A 24,610-nucleotide genomic window follows, 5' to 3' on the forward strand; every position below is an offset into this window, starting at 1 on the left:
TACTTACATACATACATACATACTTACATACATACATACATACATACATACATACATACATACATACATACATACATACATACATACATACATACATACATACATACATACATACATACATACATACATACATACATACATACATACATACATACATACATACATACATACATACATACATACATACATACATACATACATACATACATACATACATACATACATACATACATACATACATACATACATACATACATACATACTTACATACATACATACATACATACATACATACATACATACATACATACTTACATACATACATACATACTTACACACATACATACATACATACATACATACTTACATACATACATACATACATACATACATACATACTTACATACATACATACTTACATACATACATACTTACATACATACATACATACATACATACATACATACATACATACATACATACATACATACATACATACATACATACATACATACATACATACATACATACATACTTACATACATACATACATACTTACATACATACATACATACATACATACATACTTACATACATACATACATACATACATACATACTTACATACATACATACTTACATACATACTTACATACATACATACATACATACATACATACATACATACATACTTACATACATACATACATACATACATACATACATACATACATACATACATACATACATACATACATACTTACATACATACATACTTACATACATACATACATACTTTCATACATACATACATACATACATACATACATACTTACATACATACATACATACATACATACTTACATACATACATACATACATACATACTTACATACATACTTACATACATACATACATACATACATACATACATACATACTTACATACATACATACATACATACATACATACATACATACATACATACATACATACTTACATACATACATACATACTTACATACATACATACATACATACATACTTACATACATACATACATACACACATACATACTTACATACATACATACATACATACTTACATACATACATACATACATACATACATACATACATACATACATACTTACATACATACATACATACATACATACATACATACTTACATACATACTTACATACATACATACATACATACATACATACTTACATACATACATACATACTTACATACATACTTACTTACATACATACATACATACATACATACATACTTACATACATACATACATACATACATACATACATACATACATACATACTTACATACATACATACATACATACATACATACTTACATACATACATACATACATACATACATACATACTTACATACATACTTACTTACATACATACATACATACTTACATACATACATACATACATACATACATACATACATACTTACATACATACATACATACTTACATATATACATACATACATACTTACATACATACATACATACTTACATACATACATACATACATACATACATACATACATACATACATACATACATACATACTTACATACATACATACATACTTACATACATACATACATACTTACATACATACATACTTACATATATACATACTTACATACATACATACATACATACATACATACATACATACTTACATACATACATACATACATACTTACATACATACATACATACTTACATACATACATACATACATACATACTTACATACATACATACATACATACTTACATACATACATACTTACATACATACATACATACATACATACTTACATACATACATACATACTTACATACATACATACATACATACATACATACTTACTTACATACATACATACATACTTACATACATACATACATACTTACATACATACATACATACTTACATACATACATACATACATACATACATACATACATACATACATACATACATACATACATACATACATACATACATACATACATACATACATACATACATACTTACATACATACATACATACTTACATACATACATACATACATACATACATACATACATACATACATACATACATACATACTTACATACATACATACATACATACATACATACTTACATACATTCATACATACTTACATACATACATACATACATACATACATACATACATGCTTACATACATACATACATACATACATACATACATACATACTTACATACATACATACATACTTACATACATACATACATACATACATACTTACATACATACATACATACATACATACTCACATACATACATACATACATACATACATACATACATACATACATACATACTTACATACATACATACATACATACTTACATACATACATACATACTTACATACATACATACATACATACATACATACATACTTACATACATACATACATACTTACATACATACATACATACATACATACATACTTACATACATACATACATACATACTTACATACATACATACATACTTACATACATACATACATACATACATACATACATACATACATACATACATACATACATACATACATACATACATACATACATACATACTTACATACATACATACATACATACATACATACTTACATACATACATACTTACATACATACTTACATACATACATACTTACATACATACATACATACTTATATACATACATACATACATACATACATACATACATACTTACATACATACATACATACATACATACATACATACATACATACATACTTACATACATACATACATACATACATACATACATACATACTTACATACATACATACATACTTACATACATACATACATACATACATACTTACATACATACATACATACATACATACATACTTACATACATACATACTTACATACATACTTACATACATACATACATACATACATACATACATACATACATACATACATACATACATACATACATACATACATACTTACATACATACATACTTACATACATACATACATACTTTCATACATACATACATACATACATACATACATACTTACATACATACATACATACATACATACTTACATACATACATACATACATACATACTTACATACATACTTACATACATACATACATACATACATACATACATACATACTTACATACATACATACATACATACATACATACATACATACATACATACATACGTACATACATACATACTTACATACATACATACATACATACATACATACATACATACATACTTACATACATACATACATACATACATACTTACATACATACATACTTACATACATACATACATACTTACATACATACATACATACATACTTACATACATACATACATACTTACATACATACATACATACATACATACATACTTACATACATACATACTTACATACATACATACATACAAGCAAGCTTAAAAGAATAACGAATAGTAAGTTGATAGGAGAAGTAGGTTTTTTATCATATTATGTAGATATTTACTGCGTGGTTGGGTTTTGTGCAAGCCCGTCTGGGTGGGTACCATCCACTCATTAGATGTTCTACCGCGAAACAGCAGTACTCAGTGTTCTTGTATTCCAATTTGAAGCGTAAGTTAGCCGGTGTAACTACAGGCATACGGGACATAACATCTTATTTCCCAAGGTTGTTAGCCCATTGGCGATGTAAGCAATGGTTAATATTACTTACAGCGCTACTAAAAATATCAAATTATCATTAAATTAGTTTAAATTATTATCGGACCATAGAAGAAAGTGAATAGAGCTTATGGTTGCACTAATAAGAGATACCATATTGTGATCATATATTCTGATAAGATGGTCGTTTTTCGAAGATGGGTAAAATTGGGTGGAAGAATAATATTTCACGATCTACATCGTGAAGAATTATGTAATATTAATTGCGTTAAAAGCATTATTTGCTAGGAATACAGTATACACGTTTTGATTGTTTTCCTTTAAATCATCAGGCAAAATAGATAAGGTCCGGGACGCACTATACGGCAACGCTGGTACCACAAGCACGAAAGCCTCGCCGAGCTATAATTCACAAGCCCGAGACATCTACGATGAAAATGAGGTAAGAAGGCTTTGAATATATTCTATAACACAGATAATGACCATACACATTACGTACGTTCTTTACGATTCGTAAAGAACAGACAACGTACATATTATGCAAAGAACATCGCTGTTGAGTTCTATCATCGGCTTAAATTAAGATATGATAAATAAAAATAAAACTTATCAAAGTGTAGAACTAAATAGAGATGTATTCCTATTAGAATATCTATTTATAATAATATCCAACAACAATGTGATTGTTTAAGCGATACTGATATTATCTTGACAATTCATAGAAATAGCTCACATTATATTCATTGAAGTTATATAATATGTGTATGTTAACGACAAAAATATTATTATCTTCATGGAAATAATACTAAATGTATAATAATAACATAAAAGAGATTTGAAAATAAATATTATAGACAGATGAAAATTGATGAGAAAAATAAACAGTATCGAAATAGTTGTATTGACTTAAAAAAATATATATCAATTCAGTTGTATAATGTTATGTTGTTAGATTTTTTTCCGTTTGATCGCATTACGAATGATAAAATAATTATGAAAAGTAAGTTTGAAATCGGTTACTCTTTGTTAACATTTTATTTTTTTATATCGAAATGTTATATATAAGTTAAAACATGTCACAAAGGTAAATAATATTAACAGTACCATCACAAGCGATTTATGTATTTAGTAATAAATATTGTACAATAAAAATCATAACTATAAAATTTATTGGTATAAAATATTCTAAGTCGTCCGCTGACAAATAATGATAATATTATATATCTCTTTTACGAGTACGGAATATAAAGTATAAGAATTCATAAAGGGCAGTTACACGATCGTAACGCGCTTAATAATCGAGTTTGCAGATCAAAGCAAACGAGTGGATGATACCGTGCAAACATCACATGTTTGTTTGTATGTACAATGTATTTAAAAAAAAATGTTTGCGATTCTAATTCAATAATGTTATTTTCCACTTCGCGATTTAATAAAAATCTTCATATATTATATAACCAACCAACGGAAATAGTTTCAGCTTAAATGCGCAAACCAACTGCGTAACTATGTTGCGTGTAAGCGATCCATTAGAAAGCTTATTGAAGAAATATTATTGTAAAGTGTAACTTTATGGACATTTTCGGACTATTCGTGAATACTAAATATCTTAATAGCGGAACTATATAAAATTTAATTCGTCACATTAAAATTGTAAATACTATTCTAAGCACTGTCATTTCTTTCGCCCTTTAAATCCGGTTAAGCCATTCTAATTTTCTAAGATCTAGATTAATATTAAGTTGAGCTGATTTTTTATATAGTTTTACACTTTTAACTAAAAGCCTAACCATTGATCATGAGTAAAGTAATTTTAAATGAATAAACATATAATATGTCATATTTAATAATTAAATTCAAAATATATCTTTTTCTTAGTCGAATATTCTCGAAATAAATGAAACAAAACCTTGTTAATTAAAGTAAGTTCAATAACCTTTACGAATAAGGTCGTCGAAAGTTTACAACAATTTCTTCTTTTCATTTACAATGCGACAAAGATGAAAATCGCTATTCGGCCTTCAAATAACCTCGTCTCGAACGTTCTTTATTGCCCACTAGTATAATATACATTCAATAATAATTTTATTATAGCTATAAAGTCGGCTATAAAGTTTACTATGCCCCTTTTATTGTTGAACTTAGCTGAATTACAGTAGATAGCAAATCATTGTATTACAGACACCTATACAAGTCACTGGTTTTATACAGGCAAGACTTATGAAGCATTAAAGCGACACTTAAATTTCTGATAAGAGAAGAATGAAGAATACGACCTTTAAATATATTAAATATGATAAAGAAAAAAAACAACTTTTTTACTTAGAGGTCAAGAATCTATATTTTATATAATAATGTGTACGTCCTAAGTAAACTGTTTAGCTATTTACCATTATATATTTGAAATATATCAGAACGTTTTATATCATATATATTGTATATTTACAATTACCCCACATTAACTTATTAAATATTAAATGTTTCAATCTTTTACCTAGTAGGACGATACCTTGTGAATATGTTAACGAAATAATATGAGTTGAGACAAAATTGGCTTTTCGATTCAAAATATTAATAGTCTGAACACAAAATTAGTTAGTTAGCCGAGGCAATATTTGCAATCGCTTACGAGCAACAAAACTCATCCTTGCTACCCTGATAAGAAATAAAATTATGGAAGATTGTAAAAATTGTGCAACCTAAATTTCAATAAACGTAAATTTTTCACACGCTGCTATTCGGATATTTAAAGAAGACTGCTGTATCATCTCAGATGCTTCCACCAAAACGAAGCGGTGCCTCCAGGCTTTTGCCGTGTCTGCATTACCTTGTAATGCAACTACAGGTGAGCCGTTACCAGAATAGAGCATGGCTCATGGGATTTTAGGTTCTATGGGACTAGAATTACGTTTAGTTTTCCATGGCATGATACATCTTTGGTGGTACTATTTCATTACGATATTGGTTACCCATTTACAGAATGTAACCAAACTTATGGGCTTCATGACTAACTCTTATGTTACGAGGGTTTGATAAAATTTGGGTTTCATCAATTTATATTCTAATAATTTAGCCAATTCATCGTTTTTTATCACTAATGTAAAATCTTAAATTGTGGTTTTCAAATTGGTTTGACTTTATATGTGTTTTCATAGCGCCTATTTAAAACTCCAAGAACATTTTTCATTGATATGTTCAGATGTTTTGGAATTTTCAGACAATTGGCAATTCGAGGGGTCAGAGAATGGTGGATCCAAATATAATATATCAAAATTATGGTACGCCATCACAAGTACAAGTCGTCAACCTTGAAGATAAACAAATAGTCTTTCCAGAAGATGATGATTCTGATATAATTATAGTCAATGAGGACTATAATAGAAATACTGTTGAAGAAGCAAGAGTTGAAAGTGTTAAACAAAACATTGGTGACCTAGTGGAAACTACAACGGAGTCAAATAACAAGTAAGTAACTTCTACTCAAACTCTTTATGAGTAATGTTTGAAATATCCAGCTTACAATTTTCTTTTTTACTCATAGGTTTACAGCATTCGACATAAATGAATATACATGGAAGACCACAGATTGGTCATCATGCAATGCTCCCTGTGGTCAAGTTGGCCACCAAATAAGGGGTGCCGTTTGCCATGTAAGTATCAAGTAATTTTGGACAGACTTTTGGTACTCGTGATTTGCCATATTAAATTTAATCCTTTGAGTCGCTTAATCTGACCCACATATATTCGAGTTAATTTTTATACTTTTTAAATAAATTATTGAAAAATTGCGGATATTATTTAAAATCATATAAGAGAAATACTTGTATTTCACATTGCTTGTTATTCAAAGCTAATACAGATTTGAATTTAATGAAAGGAAATTTCCAACCGAAGAAACTCACTGAAACTATTTAACTAAGAGCAGAGAAACTTTTCCAATATTACATGAATATGAATTTAATTTTACGCTGAATTCAATTATTACTTATGATTGAAATTTTTCATTAACATCGAACTTCATTTGAAACTTAAGCTTTCAGAATAAACGATATGGTGTATAATGAATATTATTTTTTATAATATTGAAAATTGTAAAATTCCGGTTCTTCTCTGGTCAGGTTAGGTTATTCTCTTTTCGGAACCGATGGTAGATTACTTTGACTATCAAAATGTACGTGCGAAGTATGATATTGTACTTGATATATTTTTTTATATATTTCCTAAAATACTATTACATAATTAGATATAATTCATTTTCAATTCATGCAGACCGTCTAGATTTTAACGAGGAACTGTTTTTTAATTACATATTTTACTAGCATTTTTGCCATCGTTCTATTCGGCTATAATTAGTACAGAAGTTATTTTTAATTTTAATCTAATGAATAAATGTATGAATTAGTTTTAGTTCCCATTATTATAATAATTTTGCCACTAAATATCTTAATTATATTAAATATTCTATGCAGAAATAAAAAAAATTATAATAACATCACGTAAAATCAGCACATGTCCAACCAAAAACAATGATATTGATGAAAATTACTCAATAATATTTTAAGAATATTTTCTTTGTTATAATGGCTGAATTAGACAATTTTTAATTAATTGATTTCTTTATTACAAATAGCATAAATTACCTAATCAAACAACTACAGTCGAAATTGACGAATGTCTGTCGAGAGGGCTGACACCTCCGACCGTGTTACGTGATTGCGCCAGCAATAGCTGTGCTTCATGGAGGACTGGATCTTGGTCAGCAGTCAGATGCTTGGCTTCTGGAAGTGGTATGATTTTTATAACTTTTTCTGTTTAATCTTAAGATGATGATGATGATTCTATGAATGTGAAATGAATCTATGATTTTTCACTTGCACAGTTGGCAAATAGCGACTTGCAAAATGATCATTTTTTATTTAACTGTCAGTTTTAGCTCTCATAATATTTTTCTTTAACCCTAGCTATAGTTCGACGTCGCGTTGAGTGTGTTTCTGACAACGGAACAGTACTGCTCGATTCAGCTTGTGTGTATAGTCAACAACCTGAGAAGACTAAGAGAGAAGCCCAATCTTGTAAACCAGTTTGGGCTGTGGGGCCTTGGAGTAAGGTAAAATATGTAATTTTCATAAACAAACACTACTAGAAAATTTAAACTTCATTCGTTTAATACTCAATATATACAGACAAAAATGCATCAGCAAACGAATAAATTGTTATTTCTACACAGTACAAAACAAAGACGCTCCCTGCCGTATGTAAGCTTACATTTTTTAAATCACGGAACAGATTTTAATGCGGTTTTCATAAATAAATAGAATAAGTCAAGAGGTAAGTATACATACTAGATGTATGTTAGATGTCAGAGGAAAATCACGAATTTCAACTTTCTAGCCGAAACCAAAATATAATTTTTCATTTTATATTTGATCTTTAATATAATAGTTGTATTACTTATTTATTGACCCTTACTGCACGCATGTGAAGCTGGGATGGGTAGCTAGTACCTATATTTTTATTTTATTATTACGACAACATAATATCGTTTAGTAAACAATGCCACAAACTTACGTAAAAATTAACAATGAATTTCTCTGCCTTACATTTTTGTTTTTTCCCCACAACAGTGCAAAGGTCCCTGCGGGCAGGGCTTGCAACACCGCGTGCTGCGCTGCGTGTGGCGCGCGGGCGGCGCGACGCGCGCGGGCCGCCGCGAGCGCCGCGCCGCCGCGTGCGCGCGCGCTCGCCCCGCCGTCGTCAGAACTTGCTCAGACGAACACTGTGCTAAAGGTGAGTCGGCTGTGCCGTACAGCTGGGTTTTGGATATACATGAGTCTGAATTTATTTCAATTTTAATTACTTCGCAATGTCATCAAGACTAAAGGATTCTACCAGCAATTTTTCAATTTATTCCAATCGTTGCCGCTTAGCCGTTTTCCTATTCTACTAACACAACGAACGGTCGTAGTGTGATCGAAGTTGGATCGGAATAGAATCGGGAACGTATCTCAACCGCGAGTGCGCTTCGAATTCACCTTTATCATTTGCACTGCTAAACTGTGGAATACTTTGTTGGAGTCTGTATTACCCGTTAGGTACAACCTTGGCGTCTTCAAATCTAGTGGTTGTTTTTTATCTTATCAATAGTAAATGAGCCACCTGATGGTAAGTGGTCACCACCGCCCATCGATAATGGCGTTGTTAGATATATTAACCATTCCTTACATCGCCAATGCACCACTAACCTTGGGAACTAAGATGTCATTTCCCTTGTGCTGGATGGTACCTACCCAGACGGGCTTACACACCGAGTAAAAGTAATCTTTTAGGCAAGCGTACTACATCGTCCCGACCGTGTCGATGCTTTACATCAGGCTAAACAACGGCCAAACACCTGATTAACTAATATTTGATTGCAGCTCTTGAATGAATTATTTAAAGTGTAATAATTTTCGCCAACAGATGGCGTTTGCAGAGACATGTCGAGGTTTTGCGAAAACGTTCGCGCAATGAACATGTGCGCTCTCAGACGTTATAAGGAGCAGTGTTGCAAGACATGTGAAGACTAAATTAGGACATTTGACTGTGAGAGACTATGTTATGTGACTTTCAGTGAAAAGGCTATTTGCGTCTCGAAACGGGTTTTATTCTTATATGTAAAAAGTTTAGACTGAAAAAGATCTTATGTACATTTTAGTATTTTTCGTGCGATTTTTTAGATAAATCTTTGATGTTTATAATTTTTTTTTATTTAAAACGAAAATATGTTTTAGTTTCCCTATATATTTTTTTTAAATATCGACTGTGACCTAGTATGTGCTATATGCATATAAATTGGATTGTATGTCGTTGTGAGCACGAAATAGTTTCTAGTCGTGATAGCACTATAAGAAATATGATCACATAAATAAATAAAATGTATATTTAATCGATTATAAAGTAATAAATCGAATAACATAAGAATCGATTTTCTTAAAGTTGTATAAAGGTTTTAAATAGGCCCATGAGTTTAAATAACATATTCTACACACTTAACGACAATTTTAGCAAAATCAATTCTGTGAAGAAATTAACATTCTTTTTATATTTATGAACTCTCAAATATTTTTTGTCTGTATTTTATTTTAATTTTGAATAAACAAACCATACTTAAGTTCGAGCTCTAATGAAAAGTGTAAATTATTTCAAATGATAGATTAAATTTATTTATGTATAAGGAACAAAATATTTAGTAAAAATGTTTTGTACTATATTAATCATAGTTAATATGTAAATAAATTAAGCATAATCGCTACGCTTAACAGAATGTAAGAATATTGCACAAGTACTAGTTATGCATTCAATGTATAGGAAAATAAAAAAAAAAAAATATGCCAAATGTATAAAAAATACAGTGACGTGAAAAATATATAAAAAATTTAGCGAAATTATTAAATTCCATGTGTTGGGTCGGTTATATCGAGAGCCTTATTTTATTAAAATCGATTCGCTCCACAATCGACTCGCAGCTTTAAAAAGTTAGTCGAATAGCGCAATTGAAAAAATAAATTAAAATATTTATAATTAAAAAAATATACTTATACGACACATCTGATTAAAAGCAATATCGATACAGCTTAAAACTGTTGTATATATCTATATAGTAGTATTGTGTGTTTGTTACCCGTTCGTGGAATGGGAGATAGTGAAGTTGTCGACCATTTAGTTAGAAATATTCGATTGTTTATTATAAATATAATCGTTCAATGAATTTAGTACAGCCCGGGCCAAATAACTAGAATCAAGATGGCGCATGTATTACAAGCGCGGGAATATCGTCACCGCGTTGCCATGGTTACGCGCGGTGCTACCAACAAATCGACTAATGTAATTTTAGTTATTTGACGCGTATTTTAAATAAAGATTGACAGTATTATATAGTGATGTTTGTTGTCAATTTTTAGATGTCTACTATTTAGTTTATTATTAATTCTTATTTCGCTAAAAAAAGGCTTTAAAAATATATACGAATCAACTAAATTAGCTCAGCTTATAAAAACGCTGATAGCTCAAATATTAATTAGTGTTTCACATGTATATCACATCGATGATTAACGGAGCTATTATGTAATTATGTACAATTCGATACTTAAAATCGCCTTCAATTAATAATATTTAATTAACCAAAACAACACCACGATAGATATGTTATTCGCTTTTTTGCACAAAAGAGACAACAAAATAGATGATATTGCTGTCTCATTCTATAACTGCTATCGAGTATAGCTGTCAAATATACTTCATATGGGATTTGACCTGCAAGAAAGAACTTAGCGGGAACTCGAGATCTTTAAAACTACGCCCTTACATGCGAGACTAAGCTGGAAACTTTAAAACAAACTACGTACTAGAACATTAGCATTAGTGTTGCAATACCTTTAGTTTCGCGTACGTAGTTATTCCCGCTGCGTCTTTTCAGCACATGTGTATTATCCCTAATACTTATGTTTCTTATCTAAATATTATGATTATCGTGATATTGATCGTTAAATAAAAGTGTATCTAACAGAAATTAAGCGTAGATCTGTTTAAAGTAAATATAAGAAATCTTTCATATCGATGAACTGCCATTTATAATAAATATTAATTTCGCTGGAAATAAGCACTGTATCATTACCGCCTTTGATGAACGTTTTTCACGTGTTGTATTGAAATATGAATCTTATCACTATTAATAAAAGGTTTCTTTTTAATATACATATTGACTGTCAATGTCAATTTTCTAGTATCCATTTCGTTTACTAACTGCTGCTACGTATTTGCTCTCTCTTTCTGCCCCACTCTTAAATATATATGTTGTCTTTGTTGCGTCATCCTTCAAAACAAAATGTACCACTAGTAGGTATGTAATTTTACCCGCAGTTTTAAGTTTTTGTCATACTTCTAAACTGCTTTCGTATTTAGGAATGACGTATTTAAATAATAATACCTCCACTAAGATAAATGCCCGTTAAAACGTGTTATCTCCAAAGATACTTAGGAGATACTTGGTGATCACACGTTTTTAAAATATAATTACACTATTTAAAAAAAGTAACAAAAAATCATCTGATATCCATTAAGATTCCAGATCTTATTTTATCAGTTATTTTCTTTATCAATTTATATTATATGTGCACACACAGTATTGAACAATTATACAATTATAAATATAAATCATATTTCAATACAATACACACATTGCTTTCATTAGAAAATCCTTGTATTTTTGTTTTAAACTTATTAAAAATTAAGTCCGAAATTGTAAATTGTATCAAGAATTTTCAAATATAAAAATATATTATATGAGTAAGTTACTGAATTCATTGTTTTATTTAACATTCCAACAAAATTCTTGTATTAATGGCTTTTAGTTTTGCCAATAAGGTTCAGATTATTTCGCTCTTGTCACGTAGGTCGGAGAGGACACGACGAAGATTGATCGATGCGGTCCAAGTCAATTAAATTTCAACGCGTTATTAAAATAAAGAACCTAATTACAACTAAGATAATTGTCAATATTATCCAGTCCAGGAATTCATAGTTACCAAGATTGATGGCACATTGTCAAAGTAAGGAACGCTTAATATTTCTTACAGCTCCAATGTCTATGGTCTTGGACTCTTGGTGACTACTTACCATCCAATGGCCGGTTTATTAGTTGACCTACCTATTTGTCATAAATAAAAGGCTTTTTTGGTATGATGACGTGACGTAGCGAAAAGGGCTGAAGATATAATAGTGCAGACATGTGTGTGCAGGCAAAAGGGTACTTTGTATTCCCTAACTCTGAAATTCCTATAGGGCAACAGATCTGACTGGACCGAAAATAGTTCAGCCTCCAGACCAACAGCTATATACGATGTCTGGAAATATCTAAACAACTAAGCTCCAAGCTCAGCTGCTGATAGTAACTTGACGAAATACTATGAACTGATCTCAGTGACGACACTAGAATCACCTAAGCCCACGTCATACAATAGAAAAATATTTGTGGTACAGTTCGAAAAGTGCACCACCGAAAATACAAATACGACTTTACATAGTTATCATTATTGGCAATTTGAGGAATAGCAGTCCTTACACTGATAAGTAGGTACACTATTACTGAGTACTAATGTCATTGAACGTTACTGAACAACCTATTAACACTCACTAAAAGACACAATAAATATTATAATCAAGTTTGGTGTTTGTGTGTTCAGTGTTGAATTAAACAAATTTATGACTTCCACATCTTATATTAACGTCCCCACACCACTCTTCCCGCGAGAATACAATATCATTGAAACTTGTTTGATTGGCTGTCCGCTCTGCCGCACCAGATGTGATTGGCTTAATGGGTTTTCGAATTGATTGGTATACGAAACGGGCTTTGAACTCTCGAAGTTTGTTTTATAATAAACAATTTCAATAATTACGAGTAATAGTCAAATTACAATAATGGGTATTTACATAATTATCTTTTATGTCATTTAAAAATAACAATATTAAATAAAATAATAATAACAAATTAAAAACACGAGAAATCATTTTGACGATCTTTTTATACACCTGTCTTAAAAGTTTAAATGAAAGCTGAATCAAATGCGTGTGTCAGCTAGGCAAATTCATCTGCTATTGCCGAGACGAATTCTGATATGAACCACGACACTAAAACATGTTACTTGGTATTTACATAAAATCTCAATTCTCATAAACTTTAGTAAAACTTTTTAAATAAAAGATTTCTTTCAGTACAAATCGTTTGCTCAAAATCTTTCGATTTTTTTACATCGAAGCTGTTTCTAGCAATTATGCATCTCTGTAAGAACGGATAATTGACATACCCTTTATCGTAAAACTGAATGGACGAGGGTACTTATCATTTATTAGTGGTTTCACTACCGAGTTCTGATTTGATAGGCTACGTTTGGGCCATTATTCGACCAGTGCTCCTCGTGCAATGGAATGTTTTCTAAAGATCTCTAATTAATTACGACATTTATTTTGACGGAACTGTAACTTTGATTATACATACGTCTAATAATAATGGACATTTCTGAGTCTTGGATGTACCAAGTTGTGGTCGTGCTACATTTAGTCATTAAATATCGTATAGTATTCTGGAACTATATCGAAAAAAATACGAATCTGAAAAACATAGTGTTAGCAGCTTTACGAAATTGGCAAATTTCTGATCTCGGTCTCTAATTCAGAATTTCTTAGCGATCATGCCACAACTCATCTCATCGACAAGCTAGAATCTTAATTGGATTGGAATCACGTTGACTGAACCAAGGAAAGTTTATTTTGGTGATGAAAGTCGAATGAGTTATGTAGTTCTGTAATATGCTTTTAGAAGTGGGTTGGGCTAACGCTCCCGTGTCTCGTAAAACACTGAAAGCCATTCGTCTAACTCTCCGGTCGTTACAGTTTTGCCGACCGATCGTATAACGAGAATAATCTTTACTTGGATATAGGACTTTCTGCACACTTGGTAGATATTACCGATTCCTCATACTTTCCACCGTCATATAGCGATACTTAGTATTATTAATATGTTCCATTTTAAGGGTTCCGTGAACTAGTGTAACTATAGGCACATGATAATTATTGATCTTAGTTTATACTTGGTGGTAGGGCTTTGTGCAAATCCGTCTGAGTAGGTACCACCCACTCATCAGATAGTTTGCCGCCAAGCAGCAATACTTAGTATTGTTGTGTTCCGGTTTGAAGGGTGAGTGAGCCAGTGTAACTACACGCACAAGGGATATAACATCTTAGTTCCCAAGGTTGGTGGCGCATTGGCGAAGTAAGGGATATTTAATATTTCTAACAATGTCAATGGTCGGTGGTAACAATTTCACACCAGGTGGCCGATTGGCCGGGTCGCATATCTATTACATAAAAAAACGTTTCCAAGGTTGGTGGCGAATTGGTGATATGAGAAATGATTAATATTTCTTACAGTACCAATGTCTATGGCCAGTGTTGACAACTTACCAAAGCGTGGATTATTTGTCAGTTCAATTACTACGACGTTCGGTCGCACTACATTATTTATAATAACTAAGCATTTGTTAATTCGTTTATCTGTCTTTGTGTTCCACTAAAAGTAATTTCTCTCTTTGTATGTATTGATGTTTGATGGTATCATAGGGAATTGATAAGTAACTCATAAAATTAATTAGTTTGAATGAATTAAATAAAATCAAAAAAGACGTTTATCACTGAGCTTTGGATCGATTGAAAATAACTTTTGTACAACGTGTTGTATAGAAGACAAAAAAATCTACGATCTAATTTCGTGTATATTTTCGAGCAAACATGCATTTTTAAAACTTGTTTATTTGACAACAGTTCGAATCAGTCTGTTATTTCGATTTAAATTAGAATTTGAAAAAGCGATACAAATATTGGGTGGGTAAGAATTAAAAATATATGCAAATTTAATATGTCGTTTTGTTTCAAATTTACAGATATTAACGTCTAATGATGTTCCACAGCAAGGTAAATCATTCCTCCTCTTTTAAGTTAAGGTTTCAGTTGATTCTACAACATTGGTTTCACCGGTTGGCTACATGACATAGAAGACATAGCTGAAAAAACCTGACAGGACTTCATATGAAATCTGCTTATTCTTGTCCAAGTTAGTCTTAAACAAAATTAATCATACAATAATTCATCGCTGCCTGTCCAAGTTTGAATCGATCTTCTTTCACAAGAATATATTTATAAATATCAACTCGTCGGAAATAGTTCGTAGCATTACTTGTAAAGCCTTATCATGATCTAATTGGATACATACTATTACATTATATTAGCAGCCTGTAAATTTCCCACTACTGGGCTAAGGCCTCCTCTCCCTTTGAGGAGGTTTGGAGCATACTTCACCACGATGCTCCAATGCGTTTTGGTGGAATACACATGTGGCAGAATTTCGTTGAAATTAGACACATGCAGGTTTCCTCGCGATGTTTTCCTTCACCGCCGAGCACGAGATGCAAATTAAGCACATGAAAATTCAGTGGTGCCAAAACCCAGGCAGGATTTGAACCCGAAATCATCGGTTAAGTTCTAACCACTGAGCCATCTCGGCTCTTACATATATTCTATAATAATACTATAATCCTGTTTATTTGATATTGAATCACCAAACAAAATACTTTGGATAATTGTGTTTCAACGTAGTCATTGAGGTAGGGTTTAATTGTTTTTGCTACAACCCGTTAGCGATAGATGCCGCAGATTGAATGTGTCACATTTCTAAATTGTGCTTGCTAGATGTTCGGTACTGGATATGATATTTTTTATGTCATAGGTAGGCGCACTGGCAAAAGTGACACCTGATTTAAGTCACCACTGCCAATATAAATTATTACTGTAAAAAGTATATGAAATCACTCCTGATATCCAATACCAACGCGCCATCACTTACACTGGCTCACTCACCCTTCAAACTGGATCAAAATAATAATGCTAAGTATTGCTGTTCGGCGATAAAATTTATTATGTGTGGGTGGTTCTCACCCAGGCAAGCTTGCAGAAAGCAGTGTATTTATATTATATATCTGTATTGTATATTGATAGCTTACTTCACTTACGATGGCCGATCATATTTCGGCATAAATTTATTAAAGTATAGGTCAACAGAAAAATAAGAAACTTTACTAATCAGTTAACTGTCAAAATTTTGGTCTACAGTTTATCTTACAAAGACTACGTAACAAATGATCGAATACGAATACGAATTCGAGCGCGCACGTAGTTAATAATGTTATTATTTAATATTCATAAAGAAATAAAAAATATATTCGGAATTTCACATGATATAAACGCATTGGATCGTAATGAACGCACAAATTGATTTAGCGCCGCAATGGATATCCGAATAATTCGGTTATTCAACGATATTGTTACTACAGAATGGGCGTATTAAAAAGAGGATATTAAAAATAGGTTTATTATTTTCAGTTGTTTGGAACGAGTTTTTAGTTGCGAATTCACATTCAGTCTAGAATTAACATTAGTATACGACACTCAACAGCTTACAGTATCTCAAAACGTCGTGTTACCAAAATATACTTCCATATTTGTACTATGAAAATTTAATATCTAGGGTTTGTGTACGAGATTTCTAGTGCCTCGATATCAATTCCAGATTTAATAGTCTCGAATCCCGGCACTTTCCCGTCGGTGAAACAAATCTTACAATGTTGGAGTAGTTTATTTTTTATTCATAATTAACTTTCACTTACGGGAAGTGTGTGTGTGAGAGAGAGAGTGTGAGTGTGTGTGCATATACATCTGTGTGTGTACAATACGCCTGTGCCTTGTGCTGTGCACAGAAACAGTACAAAATAATAAGAAGATAAATTATAAAACTTTAATAAAGACTATATCCATGAAATACGTTGATTAATTCTATCCGAAACAGAATCAGACCGACCCCAATCTCCTTATCTATGATAATCTGGAATTCAATTATCAGAACAATGTATTATGTAACGTGTTACCAGCATCTTAGTGATAGCAATATCGGAGATCAAAACACTTACTAACAGTAGTAAGATAAAATCAATGCTCAAATAAAAAATAATGTAACTACGACCTTATAGAAATAAGTGTATTATTTAAAAAAGGAACATTAAAATTTAATAGCTTGACTTATAAATGTTGTCAACGTGATTATTTTATCAATACGTTGTCTTCTTTTTTCGAATGACAATTCAATGATGACAGAATGAGAGAAACAAGATTTGTAAGTAAGGCCGTTGAAATATATAAAAAAATTGATTATGTACTCGTATGTGTGAAAATTGTGTTAATGTGTAGTTATTTTATTATCATATTATGCTTGCATGTGTGATGTGTGTTCATGTGAGTTAATTAAACAACACTACTACATTTAAAATGCAATATATAAATATATTTAACTATTTTACGTAAGATTTTAAATTAACATGGTTATTTTTATTACTAACAGTATTTAAAACGGGATATTTACCATGTTTTTTATTTTTATTTGGTGGAGCTCGATATTTCGACATTATCTACGAATGTCTTGTTCACAAGACTGACGTTTGCGGGTAGATGTTGACGGCATTAGAAGTGTCCATATCGGACTACCTCCTTTCTCGTACGTTTGCGTAAACACCGGTTACCACTACCACTGTCACTTTCACCCCTACTATTTGTTTTATTTACACTCGAAACTCGATCCCGTGTTTTACAAACGAAACTCACCGTATCGATTCGCGATTTTTTTATATTATTATTCAAGGGTTTGCATAACTTTATCACTGGATTCCATACTTTCGACAGTTGAAACCCATCTTCCCTATTGAAATTACTATATATAGTAAATTTCAATAGCTTCTCGTACCAGTCGGGGTATGTAATGGCGTTCTGTCGCGAGTATCTGAGCATTATGAAACTAGATCCAATGGTTCGGCCCGGCTTCCAGAAGATGTTCCGCGATGGCTGATTTATTTTAAGTAATTTCAAAATCTTGAAATTACGTAAAGTAACTGATATGTTGCTCACTTATCTGTGAGAAGCAATAGTTCTTAAGCCAATGAATATAAGCTTTAAATTACCATAACAAAGAATGTGTGCATCGTATTCGTAGCGTCAAAGCTAGATTTGGGTAAATCGAAGCCCTTAGCTGAGCGAACAGATCTGCAGACTGCAAAGGCCAGCGCTCTATGGAGTTTTGTATGGCACAAGTGAAAAGAGATGGTAAATTAATCTATTTATTATTTATATCGGAGGAAATGAATCTCAAAATGCATCTCAAATTGTATTTGTATTCTTACATTTATTATCGTGAATACGATACTACAATATTCAAAATCTCACTAATACATATTTTGCGTCGTACGTCACGACCAATCAGAATAGAGGATAGACCGCGAGCCAAGGCGCCATTTTAATTTTTTGGCGGGAATTACGTAACACATATACGATTGGCGGCATTCTGGGTCGAGGTAGATTTGGAAGAGTTAATAATAAATAATAATGTCGTTGAGTTGAAGCCGCAACTCGATTGTAACTGTTTGATTGATGTTTCATATTAGTAACTGTGACGTAATCATTGCAAAGTGATTTCCTTCGCAATGATTACGTCATGCATTGTGAAACTTTAATACAATTGTACAAAATAGTTTTTTCATTTTTTTTTGTACTCGCAATCAATTTTGTAGACGCCCACAAGGCCTGTAACCACTTATGATGCTGTCTATGATCTGAAGGAGGATAATGATGTTTTTCTCGACATGTATATTATTAATAATAATATTTTTAAATATGTAGATGCCGTTTTGGCTGCAAGTCTCGAGTCAGAACAATGTACATACAATTTCATTGACTTTTTCAATAGCACTCCGAAAGAAGCTAACATAATTTGGTCTACGAGCCTTTACGAAACACGAAAACATGTAAAACAGATTCTTATCCCCTGATCGTGAGAAATTACTGTCCTATCGTTATATTATGACATTAAGGGAAAAGAGAGCATGACACATTCTTGTGTCATAATATCTCCTGCAATTAGATATTTATTGAAAACATCCCTGACTGAAATTCGTCCAAGACAACTTAATATAAAGTTTCAAATAATGGATAACGAAAATGCGTGAATTTTGTATTCGTTAATATCCGTGCAGCGTAAAATAATAATATCATTGTATTTAAATTACCTATCAAATTTAACCGTCGGAAAAAAGTGAATACTGATAATGGCGGTATAATATGTGATCTGAGGTCGGTAATCAAAGGCATAAAAACTTACAGCCAAATAAATAAACTGAATTATTTTGTTACATGAAATTGAAACAAGTTACATACAACACGCCTTCATATCAAATTTATACCACGCCGTAGATTGAAACTGCTTGTTTTAGAATACAAACGTCCTTTGTCTACACATATCGGACCGTATAACGAGGTATATCGTATTATCCACACAATACACCTTTGTGAACTATACTGCGTACTATACAAGAATACTTATGTACATTTTCTCAGTGGCCTTATGTTGTAGTAACATTGCTAATTATAGACTTGGTTATTTTATACACTAGCTATTATTTGAAATATAATCCTCTTTTGTTTTAGAACGAAAATTAAAATGAATATAATTAATAAACTGCGTGACAAAAATGAATAAGTTGAATGATTGCTAGACGTCGTGTGAAATTTTATAGTTGTATGTAAATTATGATGCATTTCTTTTATTTTTTCAAAAAGAGTTTTATTCTGAGCTCGCCTTTCCATCACGAATTCACATTCTGTACCGGCGGTAGCACGCTTCACGACTGAAAAAAGTTTATTCGGTTTAATATAATTTAAAACTAGATGAAAACCCGGCTTCGCTCGGGTAAAATGAATAAAATTAAACTAATACGCTTCAAAATTTTAGTTTTCATATAACTTGTAATTTTTCCATAAACGTTTTAATACACGTATTTATATATGGAATTATTATGTACATTTATAACTTCATGTACACGCAATTATTAGTACACTTTTTACATTTTAAACTTATTATAATATTGTTATAAATATAATAATATTTTACTTAACCATAGTGCGTCCTTCCACTAGCACTCTTGCAGAATTACTAGCGAAATCAAATCAATAGTTATTGTAGAAAACAAATCTAAAGGTGCTGTAATAATGAACCAGCCATTCTGTCCTCAGTGGAGGTAAAAACACAAGGTGTCTCTTTAAAAAAAAAATGTAATAAACCTATTACAGGTAACTCTGACTTACATTTGTTTCGCGGATGTCAACTAATCCGATTTGAAGCTTCGTCTTCGTGATCAATCAAGACACGCTGTATAGCAGGACATCAACGTAATCAGAGAAAATCGCAGGTTCGGGCGCTTTGCAGGCAAATCCTGATAAAACTTCAACCTGTATACCAAAACTTCGGACGGGATATTTTAAGATCACTAAGGATGATGTATTAGTTACCTAAATGGGTAGAGTTTGGAAGCGTTACTTATTTTGCGTGAGCACACTTATTATTTAGTTAATTTAATTTTAAACGATGAGATTTTGAATACACAGTGCAGTAAAATATTAAACTCTGACGCACTGTTACTGAGTAGTTTTAGTAACAGCCTGTAAATGTCCTAATGCTGAGCTTTGAGCTCTCCCTTTGAGGAGAAGGTTTGGAGATTATACCACGCTGCTTCAATGAGGGTTGGTGGATACACATGTAATATAATTTCATTGAAATTGAACACGTCCTGCTTTCCTTACGTTGTTTGTCTTCGCCACTACTATGAAAATTCAAATGATGGTTGTCTAGGTTTGGACCCGCAATTTTCGGTTACCATGCGTTTTAACCACTGGGCCATATCGGCTCTCTAATATTGTGTGTCATTACATAAAATAGCAGGAGATAGAGGGTTAAACAAGGATGGTTATTGAAATTGGATAATAAAATGAAATATCAATAATTAATATGTCTTCATTTTTTAATTCTTAACCTTGAGTTATTTGTCTATGAAAGAAGTATAAAGATAAAAATATAAGTATACATTTCTTAAGAACTAGCTTCTAAACTTCTGAGCTCATGCCCCTTTTCTAGAATTGCATCCGAGCCATGCAATCCTCAAGATGTTTTCATCGAGCACGTATTGAAACAAAAATACAAATTAAGCTCATTAAATTTAGTAGTGCTTGCCCGGGTTTTAACTTTTAATCTTCAGTTAATACTCACATATCCAAATAATTGGACTATAACGGCTCATATGGTTCATGCTTATTTGGGTGTTTAATAACAAGTAAAGGAGAATAATCTAATAATGTGTAACATCAAAGACGGAACTGAGCGTTGAGATAGATTGTTAGATAGAGATTACGGGTTCAAACCGAGGCAAGCACCACTAAATGTATATAGGCTTAATTTGTATTTCTGATTAATGCCACAGTATATTATTATGGAGATCTACAGCATATAAATATAACAATAGCCCGACTACCGTCTGATATATTTTGCTACAAAATAATAAAAATAAAGCCTCTACAGATGAAATTTAATTACATACCTATTTATCAAACTATAAAGTTGTTAATTATTTTCTTATTAAAATAATAGATAACATTAAAAGGAGCGATGTAAGAAATGTGCGGATAGAACAATAAGCCCCGGGCTGAAAACCCGGCGCGGTTTGAGCCCGAGGGCACGATTTGTTATACTTTTGTTTTTGCATGAATAGCAAAAAAAAAAAAAAATTCTCTTCTGTCTTTACTATCGACAGCAAAGCTGGTTTAATTTCCGTCCAGAAACCCGGACTAGGAATTAAATATATGAAAACATTTTCGTTACCTATCGTAGTCATGCTTTGTCCAGATAATATTATTTTTTATTTTAATTTATTGCATAAATTTCTCCTTACTTAAGTCGAAGGGGTAACCCAGCTGATTCATCAATCAATATTATCGAATAACAATTATAATTTAGTCTTTAGTTTATCCTTATGAATGTAAATGCGAAATTAAGTCTCTATCTATTATATCTATCTATCTATCTATTATTAATTTGTCTATTGTGTGCCTTAACATTGTTTTGACGGCTATGCTAAAGGGCTGATTATGACGAAATTTCGTTTTGAGAGATGGATGAATGAAGAAGTTAAGACTCTTCGGGAAACGAATGGTTATTTTCTTAACTATTGAAACTGAAAGTCTCAATTCTAGTGACATGATGGTGCTGCCTTGAATTAAAAATATGCTGGCACACGAACTATTAAACTTCATCAGAAGGCACAAAGGCGTTGCGTGGTCTGTGGATATTTGTTAATTTAAAGAAGAACATTTTTAATTAATTATAACATATCTATCTTTATACTTTTTATGCTGTAGATGGCAAACGAGCAGCAGGCTAAATATAAAAGTAATCCTCCTAAACAATTGGACCGATTTTCATCAAAAACGGGGCATTTGAGTATGCCCCTGGATTGATGGTGACGATGATGGTTTGGATAAGACCCGGTAGATCTTATTTCACCCGGATGAAATCAGGAGAGTGTGTATATTTTATGGAATATAATAATTGAACTATCACAAAAAATAAACGCACTTTTAAATGTCCTACAGTTCATCAATATACCGTTGTCAACGATACGTATCCCCAATTAAGTCCAATCCGCACCAATGCAGATTTTTCGTTAACAGCTCCGTCGGAAAATTAGTAAGCAGTCCAGAAATCGACCGAGAAATTCGAGATCGGAACAATCTAATCTTAATTAGGAATTTCCATGATTCTTTCTTCTCGGTTGTTTTATTATATCTTGATAAATACATCGTGAAAATTCTATTTCATTTTATTTAATTATCTAAAACAATAGGAGTGGGAACAAAACGATCCGTCCGGAGTTAATTAGATGACTAAGGAAATGTCCAGGACCCCGGCGGGTCACGGCGGGTCCCAGCGGCCAATTCAATTCAATTAGTGACAAACTGAACTTAACCGACTTTTGCTGATATGCTTGACTGATAAAATATAACTAAATGTGTTATACATTTTATATTTTTCTTCAATGTTATGTTTGCCTGAATATTTGTTAATATGACCGATTTTCGCCACACCCATTTTTCTTGATTCTTTACACAGCATATTTAAGGTTGGGTCTCTCTACATATATATAAATACATATACTCTTCCACAACATCATGTGTATATAAGAAACTAAAGAATAAACAAACATTTAATTAATATAAATAATGTATAGGATATATGTACATTATTGGAGCAATAACAGTTACCTCTTTTTTTTTTTTTCACCTGCTGGAAAGTTCCCAAG

General features: G+C 31.7%; 1 protein-coding gene across 10 annotated transcripts in view; it reads left to right on the forward strand.

Moving 5' to 3' along the window:
• Positions 1-13,131, forward strand: part of LOC113397709 (protein madd-4) — a 165,293-nt gene extending 152,162 nt beyond the window's left edge. For 7 of the 10 annotated variants that reach the window (XM_064218553.1, XM_064218554.1, XM_064218555.1 and 4 more), the window contains 8 exons: positions 4,127-4,236; positions 6,547-6,639; positions 6,994-7,259; positions 7,336-7,444; positions 8,425-8,581; positions 8,756-8,901; positions 9,419-9,581; positions 10,254-13,131. In XM_064218553.1, coding sequence (XP_064074623.1) covers positions 4,127-4,236; positions 6,547-6,639; positions 6,994-7,259; positions 7,336-7,444; positions 8,425-8,581; positions 8,756-8,901; positions 9,419-9,581; positions 10,254-10,360 — 1,151 coding nt within the window. In that variant the 3' untranslated portion in view covers positions 10,361-13,131. The remainder of the gene's footprint in view (positions 1-4,126; positions 4,237-6,546; positions 6,640-6,993; positions 7,260-7,335; positions 7,445-8,424; positions 8,582-8,755; positions 8,902-9,418; positions 9,582-10,253) is intronic. The other 3 variants (XM_064218556.1, XM_064218558.1, XM_064218560.1) reach the window with 3 other exon arrangements.
• Positions 13,132-24,610: the final 11,479 nt, after the last annotated feature.

This window comes from Vanessa tameamea, chromosome 23 (assembly GCF_037043105.1).
Source record: "Vanessa tameamea isolate UH-Manoa-2023 chromosome 23, ilVanTame1 primary haplotype, whole genome shotgun sequence".
Taxonomy (NCBI): Eukaryota; Metazoa; Arthropoda; class Insecta; order Lepidoptera; family Nymphalidae; genus Vanessa; species Vanessa tameamea.